The sequence below is a fragment of the Aphis gossypii genome, chromosome 2 (assembly GCF_020184175.1).
Source record: "Aphis gossypii isolate Hap1 chromosome 2, ASM2018417v2, whole genome shotgun sequence".
In the NCBI taxonomy this organism is placed as follows: Eukaryota; Metazoa; Arthropoda; class Insecta; order Hemiptera; family Aphididae; genus Aphis; species Aphis gossypii.
This window is the reverse complement of record NC_065531.1, coordinates 87,253,353-87,267,840: the sequence shown is the minus strand read 5'-3', so window position 1 is coordinate 87,267,840 and position 14,488 is coordinate 87,253,353. Positions and strand designations below refer to the sequence as shown.

The window sequence follows — 14,488 nt, the reverse complement described above, 5'->3', positions numbered from 1 at the left end:
TATTAAGATAACACTAACATAAAAATTTGGTGAAATTTTCAAGTATTTATACTTTACAGATAATTTTTTGAATTACAACCATTTAAAAAAATTGATTTAATCGAAAACTGGTTTTGTGTAAAAATTTCTATTTTTCCTTTCCGTTTTCATTTTTTTTTGTTTTTCTCAATTTTTTTGAAAAATGTTGTTAAATATTTACTTTTGACCTCTATAATGCATCAAGGATATTCACTTTTCCATCGGAAACCACCCCCAAAGTTTAAAATTGAAGCATTATTTTGACTAGTTATGCTGTACACAGACAAAAAAAATACACATCATTGTAAAATCAATACATTCATCACTTCGTTCAGAATCTAAAAATGTTGCACAAGTAGCTAAAAGTTGAAAATTTAATACAAGATTTTTCATAAGTTTAGCTTACAATAACTATAAAAAGAACTTAAATTTTGGTGTATTTAGACCATTAAAACATAAACCACCTTTTTCATCAACCACCGGAAATTATATCCTAGGCTGACAAATTATCTTCGTTCAGAATCCTTTTTCGTATACAATGATAACTATCATTGGATTCAAATTTAAAACTCCTATAACACTTAATAGTGAACCTAACCTAACCATCCACACGGTACCTAATGTACAGCAGAACGATACCCACTTACCCGCTTATTTTAATGATGTAAACACTTTTTCTCTCGCTAAACTTGCTCAAAAGTACAAGTATAGCATATTTTCTGAAAGGTGATGTTCTTGAGCTGGTATTTTTAAGAAGTCAGTTTTCGATTTTCGAAATGATATTCCAAATAAAAGTGGTTAAAGGGGAAAAAATGTACAACTTCTTGATTATATTATAATATAAAATAAATACGGCTTTGTTTATCACCATAGAAACGATTAAAATTAAATAAAAAAGATCCCCTCGTCCACTCAGAATCGTTTTTTTATCGAATGCAATCATATTGCATTCAAATTGAATACCTACAGTAAAATTACACTATCCTGCCCGAGGACCGAAGGAACGATGCACAAAGATCCACCATCGAAACGAGCTGACCTACTTTTATTATTATTTTTTTAAAAAAAATATATATTAAACAATGGCCATTTTTATAAATTATGAATGTTACAATAATTAACATACTCAAATTAACTTACAACTAACTCTTTATATACTTAATTTCCAAGTCCATTATCGTGAACTTATATAGTAGATAAATAAACCTAGTAAAATGAATTCAAATACTAGTATACTACTCATTTAAGTTCTGATTTTATAGATGCATTATAGTACGTCAACATTTTCAAATAAGAAAAAATATTTAGGTAGGTAATAAAAAATTCTCAGTAGAACAGGAAGTAGGAAGGTTATCTCGTTTGAAAAACTAAAGTTATATCTCTAGTAGTCTAGTACTCCAGTTTCTACAGGACACTGGTTAAATAATACAAGAAATCTCAAAAATTTAAAATTGTGGTGTTATAATAGGTATATCAATGATATATAAGTAAGTATATGATAATAAATAGGCTCTCTACTGAGTACTGAGTCTCTAGTAGTCTAGTATTAACTATTAAGTTTGTAAGCAAATTGCATCGAAAGCTAGGTATAACGTATAACGGTAAAACAAATTTAGCTTTCTTATATAGTTATATATTATGTTACGTCTTATATGTTTTTGTGTAACAATTATCAAGTACAAATATAGGTATCATCATGATCGGTTCAGTGGTTGAATACCTATTTCATATTTCAAGTCCCGAACTGACAAAAACAATCATTATTTTATAAATAAAATGTATTTATTTTTCCGTTTTGCTTCAGTTGAAACATTCTTAATAGTTTTTTGTCAAAATTAGTCGATTAAGTATATATTAACCTCAATTATATACATTTTGGTACTAATATTACAGTTAATAGCTGATACCTACTCAAAAACTTATATTAAATTTTGATCAAGTAGTTTATTAATTTTTTATAAGTATTTAAAGTTTAGATGAACTATGAGTGGATCAACATTTTGCCACTTAATAGGTAGGTACTTATTAGTTACAGTAATAACTTATTCCAAAAATACGATTTTCATACATTTAATTATTAAAGTACTCCAAAAATTATTCTGCTCTAGAATAAGGAATTTAAAAGGCATCACGATGTCATTAAAAACATTAAAATAATTTTTGTTTAACTACTTAAAGTTAATAAGTAAAGAAATAAAGTATATATTTTGAATTTTCAAAAACGTTAATAGTAAAATATCAAATAATAATAATGACTCGGACACTCGGTGCTATACAACCACAGAATAGATTAAATTTTTAATCTATTCTGTGATACAACTACAAAGATAAAGCAAGCAAAATCGTTATTGAAACTCCTATAATTTATAATACGTGTTATCATGTTTGACGTGTTATCAATTCAAAAATGATTAATACTTAGTAGGTACGTCAAGTTGTCAAATGGATTTACTATTCACTATAATAGTCAAATAGTCATTTCACAATTGCCATTTTAATATTTATTTAAAAGAATATATAATTATTTTAGTTGTGAAGTATTAACTCTTTATCTCTTAATCGATAATTGTTAAAACTTCATACTCTAAATTATCCAATTTTTATCATGTTGTCTTAAGAGAGAAAAATAATTTTAAAGTAAATGCAAATAAAATAAATATATTAAAAGATTCACAGATTAATAAGTAACTATCCATTTTAATTTTAGGATGTATGCAGCCAATGGATTGTATGTTGTGCAGGGAGAACTGTCAACTTTAATATCGGCGTTAAAAAGAGATCACAATTCATATCAAGTAAATAATATTATAATTTTATTTTATGGTTGTCACTACTATCAAATTATATTTTTAGTTTATTGTATTTTTAAACCATAAGAATGTATTTAAGTGTTGATTGGTAAGATTTATAGAAAAATAGTGATCCATAATATAAATCTATACCTAATTTCATATTAAATGTAATTATGTATTAATATTGTTTGTTGATGTTTTTAAAATTGTTTAAGCATTTAATTTCTTCATAGTATAACACAATTCTTAAATATTTGATATGAAATCATAAATTAATTTGTTTTATTTATAATATACCATAAGTACTATTGTATTAAAAAAATAAAACGTTGATCTAGTTTTAATTTTTGGAACTACATAAATAATGTAATCAATTGTTAATGTTATTGGTTTGATTTTTAATTAAATAGTAATTACTAAAAATTAAATTAAATTACTTTTTTTCTCACATATTTTTTTTATGTTTAAAATTGTACCCAGCTTTATAACATATAATGTATACACAAATTTGTAGTAAAGGAATAAATGCTCATTGTCGTGATCTTAGTAATGCTTTTTTAGGAAAGATAAATTTCTAACATAATTTTTACTAAACTGTATTTAATCTGCAGGATGAAGAAAGGTATTCACCCTGTAAAAGATTGTTCAAATTAAGAGATGCCATTAATCAAGTGGAAGATTTAATGTCCCTCAATTTTGATCATGTTATGGGTAACCTATTTACTGATACATAATTATATATATATATTTTTTTTTTCATAAATCTGTGTAAAATGGAAAAAAAACAGATCCCGGCTGTTTCCAAGTTTTACAAATTTTAAGTATTGGATATTAGTTAATTAGATAATTATAGTTGGAATTTTATGTTTAGAACCATTTTTGGATGTGATTCGCTGTGAAGAGATTACTGGTCCAGTAACAAGTTTAGCATTGATGTCAATTTATAAGTTTATAAATTATGGACTAATAAAAAAATGTAAATTTTAATTACACAACATGACTTATTAAAATTTCTTATTTTACTATGGTACTATACATTTATTTAGGTGTTCCTGAGTCAAAATTATTGACAACTGTTGAAAATATTGCAGATGCAATTACTCATACTAGATTTTTGGGAACTGAAAAAACCAGTGATGCTATAGTATTAATGAAAACTTTACAGGTTTTATATTGCTTAATGATGTCTCCTGAAGGCGAGTTTCTTCCAAATGAAAGTGTTTGTGAGATTATGATGAGTTGTTTTCGTTTTTGTTTTGAAGTTAGACTGAGTGGTATGTTAGATACTATATTCAATGAGAAATTATTTCATATAAATTATACATATTTATAGAATTTGTACGATCCTATGCTGAACATTGTTTGAAAGATATAATACAACTTCTTTTTTCAAGATTAGTCACATTAAGTAAAGAACTGGGAAATTCTTCAAAAGTCAGTAAATCTTGTTTAAAATGTGCTATAGTATAAGAATTAATTTTTTTTTTGTATTTCCTCAGGTATTAGGGCTGAACATGAAGAATTATGGTGACCCTCTAAGTAATTGTAATGACAATATGGAAAATACAGTAGATATAGTTAATACAAATGATGATACACCACAATCTGAAGTATCAACTTTAACTCAAGTAAATTAATATAACTCTTAATGTAATGAGTTTAACTAAATATTTACTTATGGTCTAATATTATAAATTAATGAGTTCTTAATGTTTTCTTAAGGTACGGTTTCTCTGCAGCGTCAAACAGTAGAACAGCACGGCATCATGACGTAGCGTCATATGCTATGTCATGTGATAGATGTCTTAACTACTAGACCAGTAGTTGACTATAGATGCTGTTGGGAAACCATACTTTTAGTGAAATAAAATGTAGAATATAAATTAAATATTTGTTTAAAGTATTTATGATTATCCATTTATTATTAAATTACTATATTATTTAATATTTATTATAAATATATATTTTAATTTAATTTTACATTTTAAAGATAATTTTCTTACTATTAATTTTTGATTATTTAAGTATTCTAGTTCTCAAATTGTTATACAATTACTATGATAAATTAATTTAAATTATTCTGTTTGAATTATTAGTGTGATGTAAAAATTCTCACTGAATCAACAAAACTAGACATAAGTAATGAAAGAGAAACTTCGCCTGGTATTGAATTAACAACTGATGAACTACCATTACTAAACAACGGTAAATTATTATTATTGTTTTTTATCTCAAATAAAAATAATAATTTAATGCTTTTAAAGAAAATGACACGGATTTAAATAATGAAAATTCAGTTGATGATATTAAAAAAGAATATGTGAATGGTCAAGGAGTAAGATTTACTACCCAAATACCTATACCTTATACTAGTAAGTGATATTTTTATTTTAAAGTTATGTCTACTTATTATTTTATATATAACTTAATTTTTAGAAGTTCCATACAATAGTGGCTGTGTTTTGGAGCTTATTAAGTTTCTTGTAGATGCTTGTGATCCACATGACCAGCAAAATACTGAAGTAATGATTGGCGTTGGACTCAATCTTTTGGTCATTGCTTTTGAAGTTGGAGCATATGCCATTAAATGCCACATTAACATGCATTCCATTATAAAAGATCAACTATGTCGTAATATTCTTTCTGTATGTGCAAAAATCTAAAAAATATCTTCTTTTTTTTTTATAAATAATTATTAAATATATAATTTTTTTTTAGCTCCTGTCTCATGAGAAAATGCCAATATTCAGTTCTAGCCTAAGACTTGCTTTCTTAGTGTTTGAATCTATGCGTCAACATCTAAAATTTCAACTGGAATATTATATGTCTAATTTAATAAACATAGTGGTAAATGAAAATTCTAAAATTCCATATGGTAAAAAAGAAATGGCCTTAAGTATGTTTTATTTTTATAATGAAATTCAATTATTACAGAAAAAAAAAACTGAATGTTAAAAAATTAATTTTGTATTATTACTTTAGAATGCCTTGTCCAACTATGGAAAATTCCAGGTCTGGTTACTGAACTTTATTTAAATTATGATTGTGGACTTTATTGTTCAGATTTATATGATGATATTACTAAACTATTATCTAAAGTAATTTAATAATATAATAAAACTAAATTTTTTCTTATTTATATATCTATTTATAACTAATAATAAATTTATTGATTTTAGAATGTTTTTCCATTCAATGATATCTATAGCACTCATTTATTATCAATGGATGCTCTTTTAGCTGTAGTTGATTCAATCGAACGCCATTGCCATAATCGTACACAATTTACTCCAAAGTCTGAAAGCAGTTCCACTTATGATGGTAACATTTAATCACTTATAATTTAATTATGTATTTAATGTTATAACTCAAATACTTTTAGTTTCTGAAGATCAAAAATCAGATTCTGAAATTCATTTTGAACGATGGCAACCAGAATTTTCAATTAATATTCCAAGTCATGAAGAATTAATGGCCATTAAAAGAAAAAAAAAGGTGAAATAATTTATTTTATACTTTTATTTATAGTTGAAAATTAAAATCTCCCAGTTACAATTTGACTATTGCAGTATATTTTTGAATTATATTTAATGAATAACAATTTTCTTAGTAATTACTAATTAACTAGTTGATCCCGTGCACTTAGTTAAAAATGTCAACTCAATAATATGATTCAAACTGTCCAATTTATTATTTAATATTCGGTGTTATGGCGTTCAAAATGCAAATTTTGTAAAATGCTTTCTTATTGCTCACTTACTTTGTAGTACAAAGGTATTGTGTAAATTGCAAGCCTCGAATTACATTTTTCAGGCTCAACGTTTATCTGTTAGTAAGTCAGTTAGGACACATTTAATTATAATTTATATTATAATATTAAAGCCATTCCGCTTGGTGTTGCCGTTAGACTGCCTTTGATTATGCAAGCACTATATTATTAGATAGGCAATCAGCTTGTAGTGTATTGTGGACTCTGCATGGTCTGTATGTAACTTAAAATGTCCAACTCTTAAGTTTAAATGTTATATCAAGTTTGATTTTTTAAACTTGATTCAATCAATGGTCTAATAGATACAATAATATATCATCTGGTAGTTGTGGATATAGCTGGTATAACAACCTGACTTAGGTGTGTACACATTCACCACTTAATTATTACAATTATTATTAAAAACTAATAGCAACCATTTATAAACAAACAATTCTATTGTAAATCTCAAAATCTCTGTTTTAACATCTATTGGGGTTGGATCTTTACCTTTTAAAAATACTTTATGACCTATTTTCAGACATATTCTCAGATATTTTACAAAATATGCATTCTTAATTTATTCATGAAAAATATTTTTAAAACTATTTTAGCTACTTACTTCGGGTACAGAAAAATTCAATACAAAACCAAAAAAAGGCATAGAGTTTCTACAAGAACATGGTCTTTTATCAACACCTTTGAATCCAATTGAAATTGCTACATTTTTGAAAGAAAATCCTCTTTTAGATAAGAAAATGATTGGCGAATATATCAGCAACAGAAATAATGTAGATGTTTTAAATAGTTTTATTAAGTATGTTTTAATATTTAATATAGTTTTAATTTCATTTCGTGTACTTTATAATTTGTTTTGGTTTTTTGTTTAGTTCTTTTGAATTATGTGGTACACGTGTTGATGAAGCACTTCGAATGTATCTTGAAGCATTTCGACTACCTGGAGAATCACCTCTTATATCATTTGTATTAGAACCATTTACAGAATATTGGCATGTTAGTTATTACTAATATTATTAAATAGTTTTTCCAAATTTATTTTATTTATATATGAATTCTAGAAATGTAATGGAGAACCTTTTGCAAATGCTGAATGTGCATTTTTATTAGCATATGCAATTATTATGCTAAATGTTGACCAACATAATCAAAACGTTAGACGAATAGATCAACCAATGACAATAGATGCATTTAAACGCAATTTAAAAAAGTTGAATGGTGGTGAAGATTTTGATCATACAATGTTGGAAGAAATATATAAAGACATCAAGTAAACTAATAACTTATTTGAATTTAATAATATTTATTATAATTGTTGTTATCTCACAATCACACTATAAAAATTTACTATTCTAAAGTCAGGGGTGATATAAAATGTACCAAAATAATCAGATATTTGTACATTTTAACAATTTATGAAACTTTCAATAAATTCAAATAATATAATAATGCTAGGTTGTGTGAACGTTTATTTAATACTTAATAAATAAATAGCATGTTATTGTTTGAATAAAAATTTATTCATTCATTAAATGTTCATTAAATTTTCAATAGTGTTATTGAGTCATTAAACTAATGGTCTGATTTTGGCTTATTAAATTTTAGATGGTCATTAAATTTGTTATCACATTGTCAATATGATTTTACTTATTCAAATTAAAAACAGCTGAAAAGTTGTCATCACTTTTCTTATAATAAGCTTAAACTTTACCATAAACTTTGATATCATACTATCATGTTTAAAATTAACACATTTGTGTTTAACTTGTGCTATTCAAGTAGCTCATTATAAATATTTAATTGTTTGATAAAATCATTAATTAAATACATTTAAAGAATGCTTTTATGCATTCCAACATAACATAGTTAAAGCATAATAAAATACAATTTTAAATATTATAAGAATTAAAATGTATTTATCCGTTTTCCATAAATAGGTTACTTATTACTTATTACTTGTTAGACTTGACTACTTCAAGATACATAGAAATATCAATCATAAATAATAAATCTTAGAATAAAAGATGGCCATTATACAGTTACTTGGTGGTAGGGACTTAAATTTTGTATAACTCAATGATAGGGTAATAACAAACAAAATATTATATCCACAACTAATCCAATGTACACTTTTAGATCGAACGAAATTGTTATGCCTGCAGAACATAGTGGTACTGTTTTAGAAAACTATTTATGGAAAGTTTTATTACGGCGTGCATCTGGTAAAGATGGTTCTTACATACAAGCACCAAGTGGAGTTTTTGATCATGAACTATTTTCTATTTGTTGGGGTCCTACTTTAGCTGCATTAAGCTTTATATTTGATAAGTCTAATCATCAAACTGTTTATACTCGAACAATATTTGGTCTTAGGTAACTTTTGTTCATAAAAATAATTATTTATAACTTTTTTCACTCGCTTAAATAGACATTAGTCATATGTTTAACTACTGTAACTTATTCTCATGACTAATTTTTCAGAAAATGTGCATTTATTTGTGCTCATTATGGAATGTGTGCTGAATTTGATAGCCTCATAATATCATTGTGCAAGTTTACTAATTTACAGAACAACCCAGATGTGTGTATAGTATTTAAAATATTTTATCAGTATTAAAAAAAATTTACAAAATAACGTGTTTGAAAGAATATTATCTTTTTTAAATATTAAAACAATTATATTATATTTTTAATTAGTAATTTATATATATTTAATTAAAATTCAACTATTATCTTATTTATGATTCTCTTAATTTAGTGTCCAGAAAATGTTACAATACTGTTTGGAAGTAATCCTAAAGCTCGACTGGCTACTCGCACTCTTTTTAGTTTAACCCATATGTATGGTGATATTATTCGTGAGGGTTGGTCTAGTATATTTGACATAATATTACAACTGTATAAATGCAAACTATTACCTACCATATTAGTCGAGGTAATTTTCCTTAACCATGAATGCATTTATTGTTAATTGTATATAATTAAGTTTAATTTTTTTTTAGTCTGAAGATTTTCTTGAGCTCAGTGGTAAAGTTTCATTGATACGTGAAACAGTGCCTTCAGGTTCACAAAAATCAGAATCTGGTTTGTTTAGTTCACTTTACTCTTACATAGCTTCTGGAGGTGGTAAGTACATATGTTATATACAGCATTTATTGAGTGATTCTTTTATTGAACAACAATCATTATTTCAAAATCTATTTACTTTTTGGAAAATATTTTTTTGTACAACTTCCAGTCAAAATAAAATAACACGTTTTGTATTTTTAATCTTTTTTTTCTTACTTTATTAAATGACAACATATATTTTTTGTTTAATATTTCAAAGCAAAATAGTTTTTAGAGTAATTAGACAACAAACAATTGAAATTTAGACTAGTAATCTATGAGTTATAAGTATTTAAAGTTCAGATGAGTAAATTATTAGACCAAAAGTTAGTATTCCATATTACTCCACTTCGCTCGCCAATACTTCAAATGTTTATAACTCATAAACTACTCATCCAAATTTCAATTATTTTGTATCTAAATACTCCAAAAAAATATTCTGTTTCAGAATAAAAAATTAAAAATCCAAGTTTTATTTAAATAAAGTAAAAACCTTAAAAAAATATCATAATAATTTAATATGAATAAATTTTGTTTTATTTTCACTGAAATTATGTGAAAAAAATTTGAATCACCCTTATAAAGCATAGTAATATATTAAAAGTTAAAAATAATATTTTTTTTAATTTAAATTTATGATTAATTTAGAGACTATTAATCATAAAATACAGACATCAAATGAACCTGAGTTGATTGTTACATCTAGAGACTGTATTTCTGAGAGTCGATTAGAAAGTTTAATTACAGAATCTAAGTTTCTCACTATAGAATCTTTAGAAGCTTTAGTAAAAGTATGTGTTATATTATATCTATAAATATCAATAAACTAGATTCCATGAATGTTTTTATCTTCAGGCATTAATTGGAACGTTTTATAAGCCGGAGGGTGTACTAGCACTTGGATCACGGGAAAATGAAAATGCTGCTAGTTTCCTATTAGAAATGCTTCTTAAAATAGTTTTACAAAATCGGTAAGTTTTATTTAATGTATCATTATTTTCTATTCTAAACTTAATGTAACAACCGCAGGGATAGAGTAAACACTCTATGGGAAGCAGTTAAGCAACATCTATACAACCTTATGACAGGTGCTATAGAACATAATCACATGTTTCTTTTAGAACGCACTGTAGTTGGGCTAATGAGGTTAGCATCTCGCCTTATGAGACGTGAAGAAATAAGTTCAATGGTAAACTAATTTTATTCTTATCATATTTTAACTAAATATTTTATTTACTATTTTATACATTATATCACATAGGTATTGCAGTCATTAAATGTTTTACTGTTGCTCAACACAGATGCTTTACAAATAGTTGGACGTCAAATAGCATTTGGGATGTATGAATTATTAAAAATGTGTGCGGCAAATATTCATACCAGAGATGATTGGACATTAATCTTTTCTATATTAGAGTATGTTGGTGCTGGAATTATAGTATCTAAAAGCAATAATATAGGTATGTTTCAATGTTTCATCTATTCAAAAATACTTTTTCCTTTGCATAGAATCTTAAGGATTAAAATCATTTGCTAACAAAGTTTTAATATTTAATAGATAATCGGTCTGATAATGAAGTGACAAGTGTAAGTGATAGTAATGATGATAGTGGCTTAGACGTGAAATCAGTTAATAACGTCTCTACCCCTTCATCTTCACCATCAGATAGTAAATCAGAGTGGTTAAAGGTAAATATATTTCATACTATGTTCAACAATAAATTCATTTAAGAAACAAATGTTTTCATACGTGTAGATTGAAACAAACCCAGGAGCGTTAGAAATTTGGCCAGATTGTTCAACATTTAAACGTCATGATGCATTATCTTTTGTTAAATGCTGTGAATGTCTGGCGTTTTTAGTGCGTAACATTGCACATATTACACCATACAACTTTATTAAATGTGTCTCTGTCATCAAAAATTTTGCTCGGGCCAGCTTACAATCAAGTATGATAAATCATTAATGCTTTTTTTTAGATATATTTCCAATTAATTTATTTTAGAAGATAAAAATGTACGCCCAAAATTGAGCAATAAACAAAAAACCAATTTGAAATCAAACAAAAACAAAATGTCTAATCCATATGATGCAGACGACAGTGACCCAGAAGACATTCCAAGTAGTTATACTCAAGTTTCTATTCAGGTAATTTGTCCATTATTTATTTATTATATATTTATATGTTATAATTAATCAGAAACCATTTATATATTTTTAGCTACTTGATCTTATGCACACGTTGCATACAAGTACTGCAGATATTTATCGTTGGTGGGCAGAAGAAAATCCAGATACAGCACTAATATCTTTGTGGAGTTATGGTTGGTGTCCTCTACTCCAAGGTATTGCTAGTCTGTGTTGTGATTGTCGGCGTGACGTGAGTAAATTTTAGTGTGTAAAATTATATTTTATATTATTTATTTATGTTTTTGTTTGTAGGTAAGAATGAGTGCTGTTACATACCTACAGCGTGCCCTTCTTATGCACGACTTAGCAACGCTCAACGGTGATGAATGGGAAGCATGTTTCCGCAAAGTTTTATTTCCATTGATGAACAAACTATTAGAGTGTGGAACCGACATTGATCCTAGCGGTTTAGATGAAACGAAAATGCGATCTGCTACTTTGTTATCAAAGGTTTATTACTTTTATTCAATAGATTCTTAGTAATCCAGTATTAAATGAAATTGAGTATATTTCAGTTTTCACAAATTATAGGCTTATAAAACATTAGTGCATAAAAACTTGAGAAAATTTGTTATTTTGTTTATTAAAAATGTCAAATTAGAATTTTAGTTACCCAAGAATTGATTTGAATGATTTTTTTGTTTGCTTATAAAACTAACAATTTTTCTATATAATAATTGAATATAAATATTGTCATAGGTTTTTTTACATCATTTGACTCAACTTCAATCACTACCAACATTTGTTGACTTATGGATCACTGTTCTAGACTTGATGCACAAGTTTATGATATCTGACAATAGTGACACTCTGGTATAAAATTAATTATTTAATGTTTTTTAGATTTTGTGATTTGTATTAAACATTTTTAATCTTCAACTTTAATTTTTATAATTGGTTATGATTAGAGTGAAGCGATTCCAGAAACCTTGAAAAATATGTTATTAGTAATGTTAAATGGAAAGACAAATAGTAAAGAAGAGTTGCATAGTAAGCAAACTTTTTGGGATGCTACTTGGAATAAAGTGAATACGTTTTTACCCCAAATGTCCAATGATTTGCTTCAACATCACAATAGCAGACAAATGACGTCACAGGATCATGGTTAGTGAATTACAACCATCATAATAGGAAACGATTAACAAACAAGTTTTCATATGTTTATTTAGTCTCCCAGTTAACAGATACCTCATCAAATTTATCAGAAGTAACTAATTCTTTTGTACCAGTTGCACCAGGTGTCATAGTGCCTCTTGTATCGCCAACTCCTTTGGAAGTAACACATGAAGTTTTGAATTCTCAATCACCCATTTTGTCTAGTCCTATACTTTATCAAAATGTTAATCAAAACACTGTAATGGGTGTACAAAATTTTGTCAGTCATACCCAACATGTCGAGTAATTAAATAAATTTAAATATATTCACATAAAAATTAGTATAAAATTTCACTTAAAACATTTGTCTTACAAAGGGATGATCAGAATGATGAACTGATTGCAGTCATTACTACTGTTCCAATTTCTCAACCTTATACACTCACAAATAAGAGTAAAGAAATTGAAAACTGTAAGTATTTAATATATATTTGACGTATAACTGTATTTTATTTATTTGATTATTTAATCAACATTCAATTGATATAAACAGAAAAATGTGAATTTTATTTTGATTGAAAATTATTAATCAAGGTTTTTTTCACATTTTACTCAAAGATAAATTATTTCAAAAAAATTTCACATACCTTGAATTATTTAAATATAATGTGATACATTTTTATTTCAGGTAATACACCAGATTGTGAACGTGAAGTAAACCAACAATTACACTGAAATAATTTTTAATTTATTTTTATTATTCACTTTATATGTTCAACATTTCATATTATATACATTTTGTATTTGTTCATATTATTTTTAATTTTATTTAATATATATTAACTAGTTAAAATTACATTAATGATAATTTTGAATTTACCTTCAATTCAGGTAAATTTAGATTGTAATGAAAATATAATTTCATTTGTGTTTATTAGTTAATTTTGTATACAATTTTGAATAATTTTCCTTCAAAAATGTTAGGTACTTAAAGATAGTTGGTATCATTCTGTGATTAAGGTAATATATTTTAGTGGCATATTTATGAAAGGTGTGTGAAAACACTTATTAAATTAATGTATTAAAAGTTGACAGCAAAAAAGAAAAAAATATATTATAAAATAAATAAATCATGTTATAAAAAAATAATTATTTATTATACATCAAATAGTTTCAGAATCTTATTATTTTCAGTTGTTTGTTTTAATAGCAAATATTGATTTATGAGCTTATGTGGTTTTGTATTTATATTTATTATTTTTTATTTTTAAATAAATTATTTACTAAAATGACAATTAAGCATACTCGTAATAATTTAAAAGAATGAATTATGAATAAAACATAATAATTGTGTATAAAAAAAAAAAATGAATAATTATTTTGTTTCTTAGGAGCATTAATTATTTCCCTTAAGTTTATAGCTCCTGGCCTCCACACTCCTATATAAAAAGATGTTCATAAATATGCCACTGGATTTTCTAGTAGAAATTTAGATTTTTATTCTTTTATAAACAGAATA

At 25.8% G+C, this 14,488-nt stretch overlaps 1 protein-coding gene across 2 annotated transcripts; it reads left to right on the top strand.

Moving 5' to 3' along the window:
- The first annotated feature begins 2,434 nt into the window (after nucleotides 1-2,434).
- LOC114119151 (Golgi-specific brefeldin A-resistance guanine nucleotide exchange factor 1) lies at nucleotides 2,435-13,906 on the top strand. Of its 2 annotated transcripts, none has more exons than XM_027980650.2 (35): nucleotides 2,435-2,655; nucleotides 2,726-2,813; nucleotides 3,422-3,521; nucleotides 3,682-3,786; nucleotides 3,857-4,084; nucleotides 4,144-4,244; nucleotides 4,310-4,438; nucleotides 4,907-5,015; nucleotides 5,075-5,182; nucleotides 5,247-5,455; nucleotides 5,529-5,706; nucleotides 5,793-5,908; nucleotides 5,990-6,131; nucleotides 6,193-6,305; nucleotides 7,173-7,375; nucleotides 7,449-7,572; nucleotides 7,638-7,846; nucleotides 8,713-8,949; nucleotides 9,058-9,157; nucleotides 9,335-9,511; nucleotides 9,579-9,702; nucleotides 10,333-10,475; nucleotides 10,540-10,655; nucleotides 10,714-10,873; nucleotides 10,946-11,144; nucleotides 11,243-11,373; nucleotides 11,441-11,633; nucleotides 11,690-11,832; nucleotides 11,906-12,064; nucleotides 12,127-12,324; nucleotides 12,574-12,687; nucleotides 12,783-12,978; nucleotides 13,104-13,272; nucleotides 13,347-13,441; nucleotides 13,658-13,906. In XM_027980650.2, the coding sequence occupies exons 2-35, from the start codon at nucleotides 2,727-2,729 to the stop codon at nucleotides 13,702-13,704; spliced, it is 4,962 nt and encodes a 1,653-aa protein (XP_027836451.1). In that variant the 5' UTR covers nucleotides 2,435-2,655; nucleotide 2,726; the 3' UTR covers nucleotides 13,705-13,906. The 2 variants fall into 2 exon arrangements, with proteins under 2 accessions (XP_027836451.1, XP_027836442.1); XM_027980641.2 differs by having other exon boundaries at nucleotides 2,436-2,655; nucleotides 13,044-13,272.
- Nucleotides 13,907-14,488: the final 582 nt, after the last annotated feature.